At 34.5% G+C, this 12,762-nt stretch overlaps 1 protein-coding gene across 2 annotated transcripts; it reads right to left on the bottom strand.

Moving 5' to 3' along the window:
* Positions 1-3,603: 3,603 nt before the first annotated feature.
* Positions 3,604-10,803, bottom strand: LOC120277919 (GATA transcription factor 18-like). Of its 2 annotated transcripts, none has more exons than XM_039284788.1 (8): positions 10,490-10,803; positions 8,718-8,804; positions 8,500-8,636; positions 8,218-8,337; positions 6,306-6,411; positions 4,252-4,323; positions 4,063-4,151; positions 3,604-3,984 (listed from the first exon to the last, which is right to left on the bottom strand). In XM_039284788.1, the coding sequence occupies exons 1-8, from the start codon at positions 10,715-10,717 to the stop codon at positions 3,918-3,920; spliced, it is 906 nt and encodes a 301-aa protein (XP_039140722.1). In that variant the 5' UTR covers positions 10,718-10,803; the 3' UTR covers positions 3,604-3,917. The 2 variants fall into 2 exon arrangements, with proteins under 2 accessions (XP_039140722.1, XP_039140723.1); XM_039284789.1 differs by having other exon boundaries at positions 3,604-3,979.
* Positions 10,804-12,762: the final 1,959 nt, after the last annotated feature.

Raw genomic sequence — 12,762 nt, 5'->3', positions numbered from 1 at the left:
AGTGTTATTTAAACTTAGATTTCAATTGGTTTGGTGAATGGCGTAGTATATCTGTTGGATTGGGATTTGACTTGGGTGCCATTGAGCCTGGTTGGAAGTGAAATGCTTAACTAGTTTTCTTTTGTAATTGATTTCATTCTTTAATTAAATAGGAAACTCCTTTTACATCTGCCAAGGTACAAGGTTGCTTGATTTTTACATGCAAATGAATGTCATCCTAGAGTCATGCAATGAAGCAACTAATAAGAGAGAGGGGGTTAAGCAAACCATCAACTCTATGAGAAAGCTTCTCGAAGGCTACTTGATAAACAACTATAATTGAAGTATGTCAAAGCTGAGATAGAGCTTCTAAAGGGTCTTCATAATCGATTGGTCCAAAACATAAGAGGCTTGCTTTGGTGAATTAATCCCACGAAAGTGGTCCTTGAAATTTCATCGACCATCGATGCCATTGCAAAGTAATGCCTTCTACATGGAAAGAAGCAAGCTGCACTTGTTGTTCAGGACCATGCTATGGAATCGAAAGTACTGTTCTGCCATATCGATCTAGCCAGTTGGATCCTTCCTACTAAATTTCATAAAGTTTAGCTTAAGGCGATGGTGGTGAGGATCATTAGGATTAATGGGAATCAAGGAGTTTGGAAAGTATAAGGATTCTTTAGGAAAAAATGGATTGATTTATGGATAGGTAGAGTGCGGGCTACGAGAGACTTGTAAAGCTTGAAGCTCAGTTAATATTACATATAGAGTAGCATTAACTTGGTCAAAATTGGACTCATATAAAGCTAAGATCTCAATAAGCTCATTGCGAAATTTTGCATTGATTTTGCTGTGAGTGTCTATAGTCGTAACCATCTCTGATACCACTTATACAATAAAGCATAGATAGAGAAGGCAGGGGAAGCATGAGGAAGAATTGAGGTTTATTTCATCGCATGAATTCTCTTGAGAACTCTATCGATTGATTAACTAGCCTTACAAAGATAACAAACTAAAAAAAAAAAAAGAATAAAAAAATCACATCTACTAGACCCATATTTTCAAGCTAGACCCATATTTTCAAGCTTTTTTGGATGATAACAAATAACAAATTAGACTAAGTTTTCCTTATCCATTTACCCACATTACAGATAATTGATAATATCATGTTTCTTTGTACCATTGTCTCAAGTTTTGGTTGGTTTGGGTGAGGTCACTATAGGCCAATATATGGTCCCATTGAAAATATATTCAGACTTAGTGATGGATGTTGGCAACAACAATGATATTGTTACTCTTGTGCTAACTTTCCGCCTTATGGTGGGGATTTCCCGCAACACATGGGAAGATTTTGGAATGGCTAGGTAGCTCTATAGATTTCACTAATAAAGTCTAATATTTAAGACATGTAAGAGGAATTAACTTATCTTTTTCAAAATTTTATAGTTGAGAACCTATGATTTACTTCATTATTCACCATCATATTTAAGATAAACATCACTTGTGATGACATCTTGAATGTCTCTAATATTGCCTTTGGTACTTCTAGTTATTTGGACAGAATTACCAACTTTACAAGGTAGTAGTATTATTCAGGGTTTTACTTGCAATGTTTAGAAATAGCAAAATTATTTGACACCACAATTTTATAAATAAATTTTATTTTTTTTTAATTTGCCACCAATAAAACAATATTTGATATTTTAACTTTGTTTATAATATATGTAAAATAAATTTCTACAAATTTTGTAGATAGCATTTCCGCTATAATACTTATCATTAGATACTATATATAAAATGTAAAAAAAATCCCTCTATTCACTTGATTAGTTTTTGTAAATATATATATATATATATATATTAAAAAAATATCCATGATCTTTTATTAAAACAGGTTTTTTATTTAACACCTAATTAAACATATTATAAATAAAATTTTACTTAGAAAGAGTTAAAAAATGCCATTTAAGTTTCGTTAATAAAATTAAAACAACAAAATTATTTCAGTGATTCAAAATATGATAAATTTAAAAGGCAAAATTATGAAGTATTTCGTTCACAAATAGCTTCACTTTTTTAGTAGTGGCTAGTAAAACTAAAACCTATATTTTAATTTACATAGAAAATATATATATTTATAGACGAATAAATGTATTAATGGAATGAATGATAGACACATGTAGAGGTTATTTCTCTTGTAGCAACAATACCACAACGAATAACATACGACAAGGTGTTGGGAATGGTGGGGAAGGCCACCACCATGTTCCGCAAGCCAATCCATCCTCTCAACGCAAGGAGCAGTGATTACCCATGGAATTACTACTACATTAACCCACTTCTTCCAAAGATATATAGCCATAACCCAGTGACAGAACTAGGACTAGCTAGTAGAGAAGGTTGAAGGCAAAGTGAAAAAATTTTCATCGAACAAAACAATTATCTCCAATAAAAAATAGTGTGATAATATATCCATAAATTAAATTTGCAAAATGTAACAAAAAACATAAACCATAATTTGAACTGACACTATTATTGAAACCGGATGTGTGAGGCATGTAACTAAAAAGGAAATAACTATATTCCACATGTTTGCATTTTTGGAAAACAATGTAAAATTGATCCATCTAAATATAGACAACTAAACTATGGTATATTTGCCATATCACACATCAACTTAATTTTTTAAAATTACTATAATAATTTATAAATTTAATAGTATTTTTTTATAAGTTTTTATTAAAATTTTGAAATTCTCTTATTTTTTTAAATAAGAAATGAAATGTAAACTAGTACGAATAGAGATCACGTGACTTTCAGTCATGTCCACTAACCACACCCATATTTTACGTTCATAAGATCCTTATAAAGTATATAGAAATAAAAATCTTTAAATTTAGAATTAGACGTATTAAACACTACCCTAAGATTGATACTGCCATAAAATCAATTTTGCCTCTTCTATATGAGATTTTTCCGGAGTCCCTCTCGCCATTAGGATATAGATAACCCAGGTAATGGAGCCTCCTTATTACCAAAGAGAAAAAATAAGCTGCCGGTGAAGCGGGGACTACTACCACACACACAGTAGCCTGTTGGTTGTTTGCTGCAGGTGAGTAGTGTAGAAAACGTGACCCATCATGGACCCAAAAAAACGTTAACTCAAGAGGACAAAGGGAATACTCAATACTGTATATAACTATCCGAACCTTTTGTTTGTTTTCCAACGTGAGGTTGTTTGCAGAAGAAACTAGTTTACTTACATAAATTTAGTTGTAAACAAGAAAACAACCTTTTTAAACAAGAAAACTGGTTGTAGACAAGTCATAGCAGGAGAAGCACTCTAATTACAACAGTCCTGATAACACTCACCGGTACGTAACTTCTTAATTACCAGCCTCTTTTATTGAAGGCTATACATTAATGAGGTTCAATGATATAATGCACTGAACAAAAGTGTTACTTTCACTACCACAAAGGTGGATCTGATTATTACCCCGGACATTCACATTCATTAAAAACCAAGAGGCATGCATCCTTATCATTCATACATTATCAAATGCATTGCTCTCTGATATGTAAATCAAAGACAAAAGAAAAAAAAAAGGAAATAACACATCACAATTATGTTGAAAGGATGAATTGATCTGCAGGCTTTTATATATAACTTGGTTTAAAAGAGCACGCAAAGAACATACACTAGGACTAAAATCAGACAACCGCGACAAGTTGTGCCCAGCGCTCAAATTGCATCAGTGACAGCAAGTTCATATCAACTCCGCACAAACCTGGTGATGATGCAATGCTACATTAGTCTCTCCCGACCACGAGTGAAGCTATGAACTGCAGCAGTCCTAAGTCATTATGAGGTTAAGCTTTTCTATGAACAGAGTACCCTGAAAACCCGCCTTTCACTACACAATACAATCCAGTATCATTCACAATTTAGTCTTTAACTCATTTCCTCCTTCATGCTGCATGTCACCAGGCATCCCATTTGCTGCTCTGCCCACAAAATTAAGTGGAGTCTGTCAGTTTCAAAAGTTACAAAGCCTATACATGTAGAATGACTTTGCCACTCACATTTCTGATGGGTTCACAACTGGATCTTGATTTTCAGATGCCAAAATAAGAGGTTTGTTGTCACCGGTGTCTGAATCAATGGATTCCCCCTGCGCAGGAAAGAAACAAATTGCCAGTAAGACAAAACTTTAATAAGTAAAGTGAAGTCTTCTGTATAACTTTCAGTTTTTGCTGCCATGTGATACATACAAGCATATTCGTATTATTGGCAGGACTCGGGGTACCCATTTTGGAGACTTTGGAGAGATTTCTCAAAGTACCCTGCAATTTGGAGTAATTAGGTTGCATGAGTTTGGGTTGTAAGTATCCATTGCCTAATCATAGTTAACAGTGGTTAAACAATGATGCAAAAATCCATTTTCAACACAACTATGAGATAAAGAAAACAGAATTAATATAATTTTCACAAAGAAAAAACCATCCTTATTAGAAGCTCCATATACTCAGCTACCATGGATTTCAAAGGTCTGTTAGAAACTAACTACTAGGCCAGAATACCAAATACAATAGTTTCAGAAAGTTCTCAATGGATCATTAATGCAGCATTTAGTGCTATGTAAATATAAGGTGTTAAACATATCAAGTCAAGGATACTCCTCAAATAGTTAAAGAATCCAAGTACCCATATTGAAAATCATTACAATTTTGTTCTACCAGTTCAAGGTATCCATCAATTGGGACATAGTAGCTGAAATCTTAATTGTCACAGCAAACTCCAAAGCACCAATGACCATAACAATGCCTTCCAAAACTAAGCCAATGATCTTCTCAAAGTAGAATTACACACTGTAATTCAACCCATGAAAGTTATCCACACTTGAAAAAAAAAATCTCTTTCATCTGATATCACCAATTTACCAATACTGTCTGTAGGCATATTGCCATAGAGAAAAGAAAGTCTAAACATATTTTGGATTCCAAAACTTTCATCTGCATCATTCCAAACACATAACAGAGACAATTATTGCACCTAAGCTCTTGTCTACAAACTTTATAAAAGATTTGGAGAAGATCAAACATTGCTCGAGAATTAATCTGGAGGTGCTTCTAGTGTCGAACAATGACCGCAGGAACAGATACCACCAGTTAGTTTCTAGCACGAGTTATTCAATTTATAGATTTTCAAGCACTTTCTTTCATTAAAATAAGGTGGCAAAATAACCACTGAACTAATGGAATAGCTACCCTTTGGGAATCTTCTCTTTTTATTAGAAACTGAACTTGAATCTCCTCCTGGTACCTTCATGTCAAGGGCATAAGGTAAGAAGAAGCTCCAAAGTCCAAACTATATTCTCCCTTCCAGTACTATTTCAAAATCTTTTATTCAGCAACAACAAATACTTCATATATAAAACAAAGATTCCATGCAGCATTCCAAAGGCTTCACTTTAGAAACTAACAAAAAGATGTGCTCAATCAACAAAAGGAATGACCAACAGCAGTGAGAAAAGTTCATTACTCAAAACAGACGTTAAATGTGAAGAGCTGCAATGGCATAAATAAATGAGAAGCGATATGTTTGGTGATAAAAACAGAATTACCAAAATCAATAGTACATGATAACATATTTAGCCAAAAATACAGGTCCTGCTCATTGCCAACAAAGAAAGTATCTACGATAGATCAGATACTTAGTTCACTTTCTTGGCCTATGAGAAAAGTATGAAGGTAACTAAACAGGAATGTTAACTGGAAAAACGCAAAGTATTAAACAGTGCACAGCCATTGTCTAATGTGGGCAATCCTTAAATTACAACTCAAATAACTTATACTTCAACAGTGAAGATCCATTTCTTTGAGAATAAAAGGCTTCCCTAGTAAACTTAAAAATCAGGCTCCTTAATATTCTGCTGATAATAAAATTTGGATAGAGAATTATAAGAGACTAAAAATTTTCATCAGTCCGACAAAATAATTAAAAATACTGTCAGATAGAGACTATGACAAAGTGGCCATTAGGAACTAATCAAGAGTGGCTCACACAAGCAAAGTGCAGCAACACCATAACAAAAGTTCTTTTTCTTTATTCTAAAACAAATAAAGGAGAAGTGGGTTAAAATATAATATTCCTAGACCTAGTCAAGGAACAAATATTAGTGAAGGTTAAGGTGAAATTATCCCCTTAGTCCTTCCTTGTGAGAAGTACCTACAGATGCTATACTCAAGTTTACTTTGTTTCCACAGATTAAGCAAATTCAAGATGTAAGTTGTCACTAAAGCAAAACTAGAAAGGCAGGATGAACCTTGTTTGCCCACATCAGTCCACATGCATTGCAGAGAGATCTTGGACCTGCTGGTCCGCGCCGCATTGCTGGTGTCATCTTTTCACTAATGCCACAATTTTGACATCTGGGCATTCCATACAGAAGTAAGAAAATAAATTACAACTAAAATTTGAAAATATCTAAGTTGTAAGTACATTACGTTTTATGGGCAAGGTAATTTCAAATACTTCAAGAACAAAAGAAATGTTTAATTTAATTGCTAAGATATATACTCGTAGTCTAGGAAGCCAGATACCAACATGTGCCATGCAACATGACATGATACGGCAATATGGCATTTTCCAAAAAATTAGGACACAGCATGCTGAAGATGTGCTAAATGTTGAGGATACGTAGAATGATTTTAGTGTGTTAGTTTTTTAATCTATGGGTTTTTTTAATGAAAATTTGATACAGCAAGTCAACTACAAAGCCAATTGGGAGTCAAAAATCCCAAAGTCAAGTCACAAATTACAAGTATCAGCATTTAATAATTCCACAATAAAAAGAAGAGATTTACAACTTAATAGATATTTTAAAGCGATAACATCTAAGTGCAAGTAATGCTTGGATATTTGATATTCATCACAAAATTGATCAGCCCATGAGAGGCAAAAGGAATCAAAGATGAAGAGAATCAGAGGCAGAGGCACAATAGATGGGAGAAACAGAGGCAGAAAAGCAAACGCCTTGCCCTAAATTGGTTTTTTTTTTTAAATCCAAAACCTATTCATATTTGCATAAAACCCAAATGTATTTTCAAAATTATGAGTTCACCCCAAAAATCTGCCGAGCTGCTGGGACAAAAATGTCCTAGTGTGTCAAAGCGTGTCCAAAATAAAAAATAAAAAAAAGCACTTAAAAATAAAAACGACGCTTCGGCACTTTATTTGAAATGTGTCAAAGAGTGTCGTGTCCGACACATGTCTGACACTAGTACATAAGCCTCAAAGGAGTGCCGCTACTTTATAGGTCATAGCAAACGAATTTGGTTCATGATTTCTAAAATAACAGAGGTCTATGATCGCACATTTAGTTACTTCGGTTAATTAAAAATTGAATCACTAAATAAAAGAATTAACTGAATTTTAGAGAAAAACCAAAATTGGATTTTACAAAAACCAAATGGAATAACTAAATTTCCAAAATTAATTATCAGTAAATTTTTATGATTTATTATATCTCATATAATATAATATTAATATTATATAAAATTCACTTTTCAGTTGACCGAATTTTTTAAATTAAAAAATTGAAACCCGTATTGGAAAAAAAACCAAGTTAAAAAGAAAAGGTCCGGTTTACTTGACCAAATAATTGAACTAAATGCGCACCCCTACAAAGTTATTTTAGTTGGACCTATCTAGGCTGTAAACCACCAATTGAACTTGAGAGGGTCAGCTAAAACTCCCAAGATAGAGAAGTAACCCATAATTAGAAAATATCAACTACATATGAGTAAATCAGCAAACATAAACTTGAAACTAGATATTTGATTTCTCATCAACAATACCCAAAAAATTGTCGAATATCATAATTCTATTGAGTAAAAAACAATGATCCAAGATGCCTCCCAAGGATGTTGATAATACTACAAAGATAATTAACACTAATTCACAAATGAATCTTGCACCAGTATAATCAAGTATGAACAACGACTGCAAGCACAGGATTCAGGCTTTCATTTAGAAGGAATACGAAGACGCATATACATGTGAGTAAAAGTGGGTATCCTTTCTCTTCTGTGAAATGATAACACTATATTTATAGGCTTAAACAAATAATATAGCCAAGGAAAAGGCAGAAAAAAAGACAAAAGAAAGAAAGAGAAATGTAAGCGAAAAAGTAAAACTCTTCCAATCTTCACTATAAGAAATCACAAGAGACTCACTTGCTTTCTTGCAGACTATCATCTTGGCCAGAACTCTGAGCAAGTTCACAAGTTGATGGCACAGATGCACCTTCCTGAGGATTTGCCTTGCCAGCGAATTGTCCTTTCCGGCGTTGCATCCTGAGAATAATAACATAGAAAATTTGTTTTCCATCTGCTTTGCATTGGTACCGTAATTACTGCCACTTCCATAAAAGTTGAGGGACTAATCATTCTGATGATAAAAAATTTTATTCACAAGCTCAAATATGCTGACTCCACTTCAGTTTACTGAAGAGATACCTGAGAGCAACCTCCTTCCGGACATTATATCGAATTTTCTTATCAAAACACCGCTCCTTGCGTTTTTCACGAAATCTAATCAATGAAGCAATCCTCTTTGCAGGAATGTTTGTGCGCCGTAGTAAATCATCCAAACCCTATTTCAAACATCAATTAAGTACTGGAGATAAGCTAGTACCAAAATTAAAGAAATTCTATTGAATGGTGTAAAAGAAGACCTTGTCATCCTGGTGACAGGGTAATGTCATTCCAGCTATGCCAGTTGGTACTTCACAACCTCCCAACAGCAATAGCACTGCTTGCACCTGCCACATGATAATCTCCAAAACATGAGAGAATGAAGAATGATAGTTGCTGCTGATAAATTTCAATCAACTTATCATGGAAATCAGAAATAAATTACTCCCAGAAAAAGTAACATTTGGAATTAAAAACAGAAAAGAAAATTGGTACATAAAAAAAAGTTTTCAAAATATAAGAACTCCGAGCTATTGATGGATACAACAAAGTCCTATCACCTAATTTGAATTTCCTTTAATCAGTCATGTGATAACATTACCAATTTGAAATATATTGCAAGATAAAAACTCACAAGTTCATAAACTTGAATGCTCAATGTGCTAAGTATCCTTTTCAAGGAAAAATAAGACTTTAGGCGAACATCATTGACTTGGTTATATTAAATATTATCTGCTTGGGAAGAAAGTCAAACAACAACTGAAGATGAAATACTGCTGCAGTCTTCTTTTTTTTTCTTCTTTCATTCCAGCATTGAATGCTTGAATTGATTCCATGACTGATGCCCCTAAGTTAATTTCTACATATTTTTTAATATTTTCAGTGCAAGCTCCATACTCAAATTTAAGGTAGACTTCTAGTTCTGCTTCGACTTAATATTAACCTGAATTCAGGACCTTACTATAATGCGTAACCTATGTCATAATGTTGATTTGAGACATGTGGCCTTGTAGTGACTTTAGCTTGGATCCAAATGCACACACATGATGTACTGGACAAATTAACTATTGTTATAAATGAAATTGTGTAACAATGAGAACTGTTCTGATTGCCAGTCATTACCCTTAGGGCTTGGGCTGCCTTAAAAAAAATTCATCAAATAAGAATGATATTGTAGCGAATTAAAGAAATTTACACAAGGGCATCACTCCAATTCATGAAGATTTTCATAAGAAAGCAAGAAGTATCTTTGTAATTTTAAGGTTATGCAACTCATACAACAAAACAGACTATAACCACATACATATCTTGGTCATTTTATGGATACGGCTAAGATAGAACCTCAACCTTGCACAAAAATCATCATAGTTTGGTACACAGCTTTCAGGCTTAAAAAAAAAGGGCATCAAGAAAAAAAAAAGGAAAATGATAACGAGTACTACACACCTTCTTCTTGGATGATTAAATAATGGATGTGTTGCACTAAAATTACAATTCCACAAGATAAATGACTGCAAAATTATGGATATGACTACAATAAAATAGAACAAAAACTGTCAGCTAATGGATCACTGATAATAAGATTAATGATTATGTGCAGTCCTCGCATGCTAACAGATCATATTGAAGAGGGCACAGTCAGTACAGTAGCTAATTACTAACCCAAAAACCAACCCTGTACCTCAACCAGTCCACATTACAAGTTCTATAAATTTTATAACCAAAAGTTACCAAACCAATAAAATTCATCAAAATTTTCCAAGTCGGCGAACAAGAAAAGTATCAAATTTAGAACCCAACAAGTACCGCACACTCAAAGGTTCCATTTTGAAAAATGGCGTTTACCATTAGAAGCAATTTCTCATAGACATTTCCATCATTTCGCTATCTAGGGCTAATCAAATCGTCCAACAATACTTTCCTATAACCAGAACCAATAACTATTAGACTGAGAACATCACCAATGAACAAATAGACGAACTGGTCCTCAAAAAAGATCATTCAAAGAACAAAAACACAGCAAAAATCAGACCTTTTCAGGAGAGACGGAATCAAACACATAGACCTCTCCCTGGAACAAAAGCGTCAACTGATTCGAAGTTACACTCATGAGCGGCATCGCCGCATCAACAGCCTCCCCGAGATGCTCTTGATCCGAGGGCATATCCGACGCAACATCCATCTTCTCAGCACCGCCCCCTGCAGCCCCGGCTCCATCATGGGCGTAGAGCTCGTGGTCCGGCGGGTTGGATTCCGACATCCTCGACGGTGGCCGGCGGCAAGACACCCTGGAGATAACCCTAGATTGGAGGGGCCGGAGAGGGAATGACAGCCGTGTGATGTGGTTTCCTCGGCCCAGGTTAAAATGATGGCGCACGGGAGGCGCGTGCGGGTGGGGCCCACGCTGTCGGAGATGGGATGCACACACACAAAGTAGTAGTGCGGGTGTGTTGGACGGTGCCCATCGGACCCAAATGGTGGACCTTTGATGGACCTGGTGGGATCCAATCATGTGTTCTGTTTATAGGTTATGAAGGCTCACCTGATTGGATCCAAGGATTATCTGTTAAGGACGTTCATTTCAGGAGAAGTGGGAAAGTGAGCAAAAGTGATCTGACTCCCCCTACTTCTAACGTTCATTTATGCTGAAGTGGGGAAGTAACATTTTTCCCTCTTTAACTGAAGTAGATTTTGAGCTATAATCTCTTCAATTTTTTTTTTTTAGTAAAGTGGGTTAAAGTGAGTCATTTATAAAAACTCACTTCCTTTCATTTTCAAAGTTTTTTTTGAACTCAGAGAATTTCATTCAAGGCTAAATTCTTCGATTCTATTCTTACTTTCTGACAAATAAATATCAGGAGTTGATATCACTTCTCTCCACTTCAAAAAAGTGGCACTTTTCCACTTTCTGACTCCCCCAGTTACGATGTTATGAACGTCCAAAAAAGAGGAGTCTATTGGAATCAATTTGATTTTAGAATTATATACAAGTCTTTTCTTTGGGAGGGGAAAAAATTGGGTCAAATCCTTCAAGTGGTCTCTCTGTTTAGGTTCGGATGAGCGATTAATCCTTCGGTTATAATTCATGATTTTAATTCATGATTTTTTGTATCACTTTGTTATTTTAATTTAGCCAGTATGAAACATGATGAGGTTTATTTTTTTCTGTTGGATTTGATGATGTGGTATTTTCAAAAGCCATGCCATTAAAAATAAGGGTTTGTCATTTGTGTGTTGTCTCTCTTTAGTTGTATGTAGGGATGGCAACGGATCGGGTCGAAAAGTGCTGAGTACTACACTGCATTGCATCCCGATACCCCACTAATATACCAGAACCCGAACCCGAACCCGAACCCGAACCCGAACCCGAACCCGAACCCGACGGGTTTTAAAAACCCAAACCCACACTCTGACCCGACGGGTAATCGGGTACCACTGGTATACCCGCCCCGCCCCTAATATTAAAAAAATTAATAAAAAAATATTATTTTTTTATAAAAAAATAACTTAAAAAGTAATTATAATTTTTTTATAAAAATAAAATAAAAATAAAAATTATTATATAATTACAAGACCAAACAAAGAGGAAAAATAAAAAACCCTAAATTGTGAAGTTGTAGAACATATTAGTATATATATATATATATATATATATGTATATATACATATATATATTATATAAATATTTTAGTAATTTTAATTTTGGGTCGGGTACGGGTTCGGGTACGGGTTCGGGTACGGGTCGGGTATTAGAATTCCCATACCCGCACCCGCACCCGTTTCATACAAGTCGGATTTACCCGAACACGACCCGAAACCCTGTCAAATCGGGTTTTACCCGTCAAACTCGGGTCGGGTCGGGTCGGGTATGGGTATTATTGCCATCCCTAGTTGTATGACTTATTATTGCTGTGATTTCTCTTATATGACCCATAAAATCCATTCGAACTTGACTTTAGAAACATCTATTTCAGCTGTTTCCGTTGTTGAACTAGGCTTCACTAATCTTTGTTTCAATTATTTTTTTCATCGAACCATATAATAACAAACAATTGCAACTTTGACTCAAAGTTTTCCATTTCACTGAAGCTTGAATTTTATACGAGATGACCAAGTTTTTTTGGTTCGATGACAGCCTTTTTTTTCTTTTTTTTTTTATTTAGGTTAAATAGTTGTGATTTCAAAAAGTTAAAAAGAGAAAAATAGATTAAAATATAGAAGTAGAATAAAAAAAAAAAAGCAAATGGATATTTCTTTAGTTTTAGATTAAAAAAAATTACATGGTAGTGTTTTTTTGAATGATGC

The sequence above is a fragment of the Dioscorea cayenensis genome, chromosome 15, assembly GCF_009730915.1.
Source record: "Dioscorea cayenensis subsp. rotundata cultivar TDr96_F1 chromosome 15, TDr96_F1_v2_PseudoChromosome.rev07_lg8_w22 25.fasta, whole genome shotgun sequence".
In the NCBI taxonomy this organism is placed as follows: domain Eukaryota; kingdom Viridiplantae; phylum Streptophyta; class Magnoliopsida; order Dioscoreales; family Dioscoreaceae; genus Dioscorea; species Dioscorea cayenensis.
Note: the sequence above shows the minus strand (reverse complement) of the source record. Positions and strands in the feature narration are given on the sequence as shown.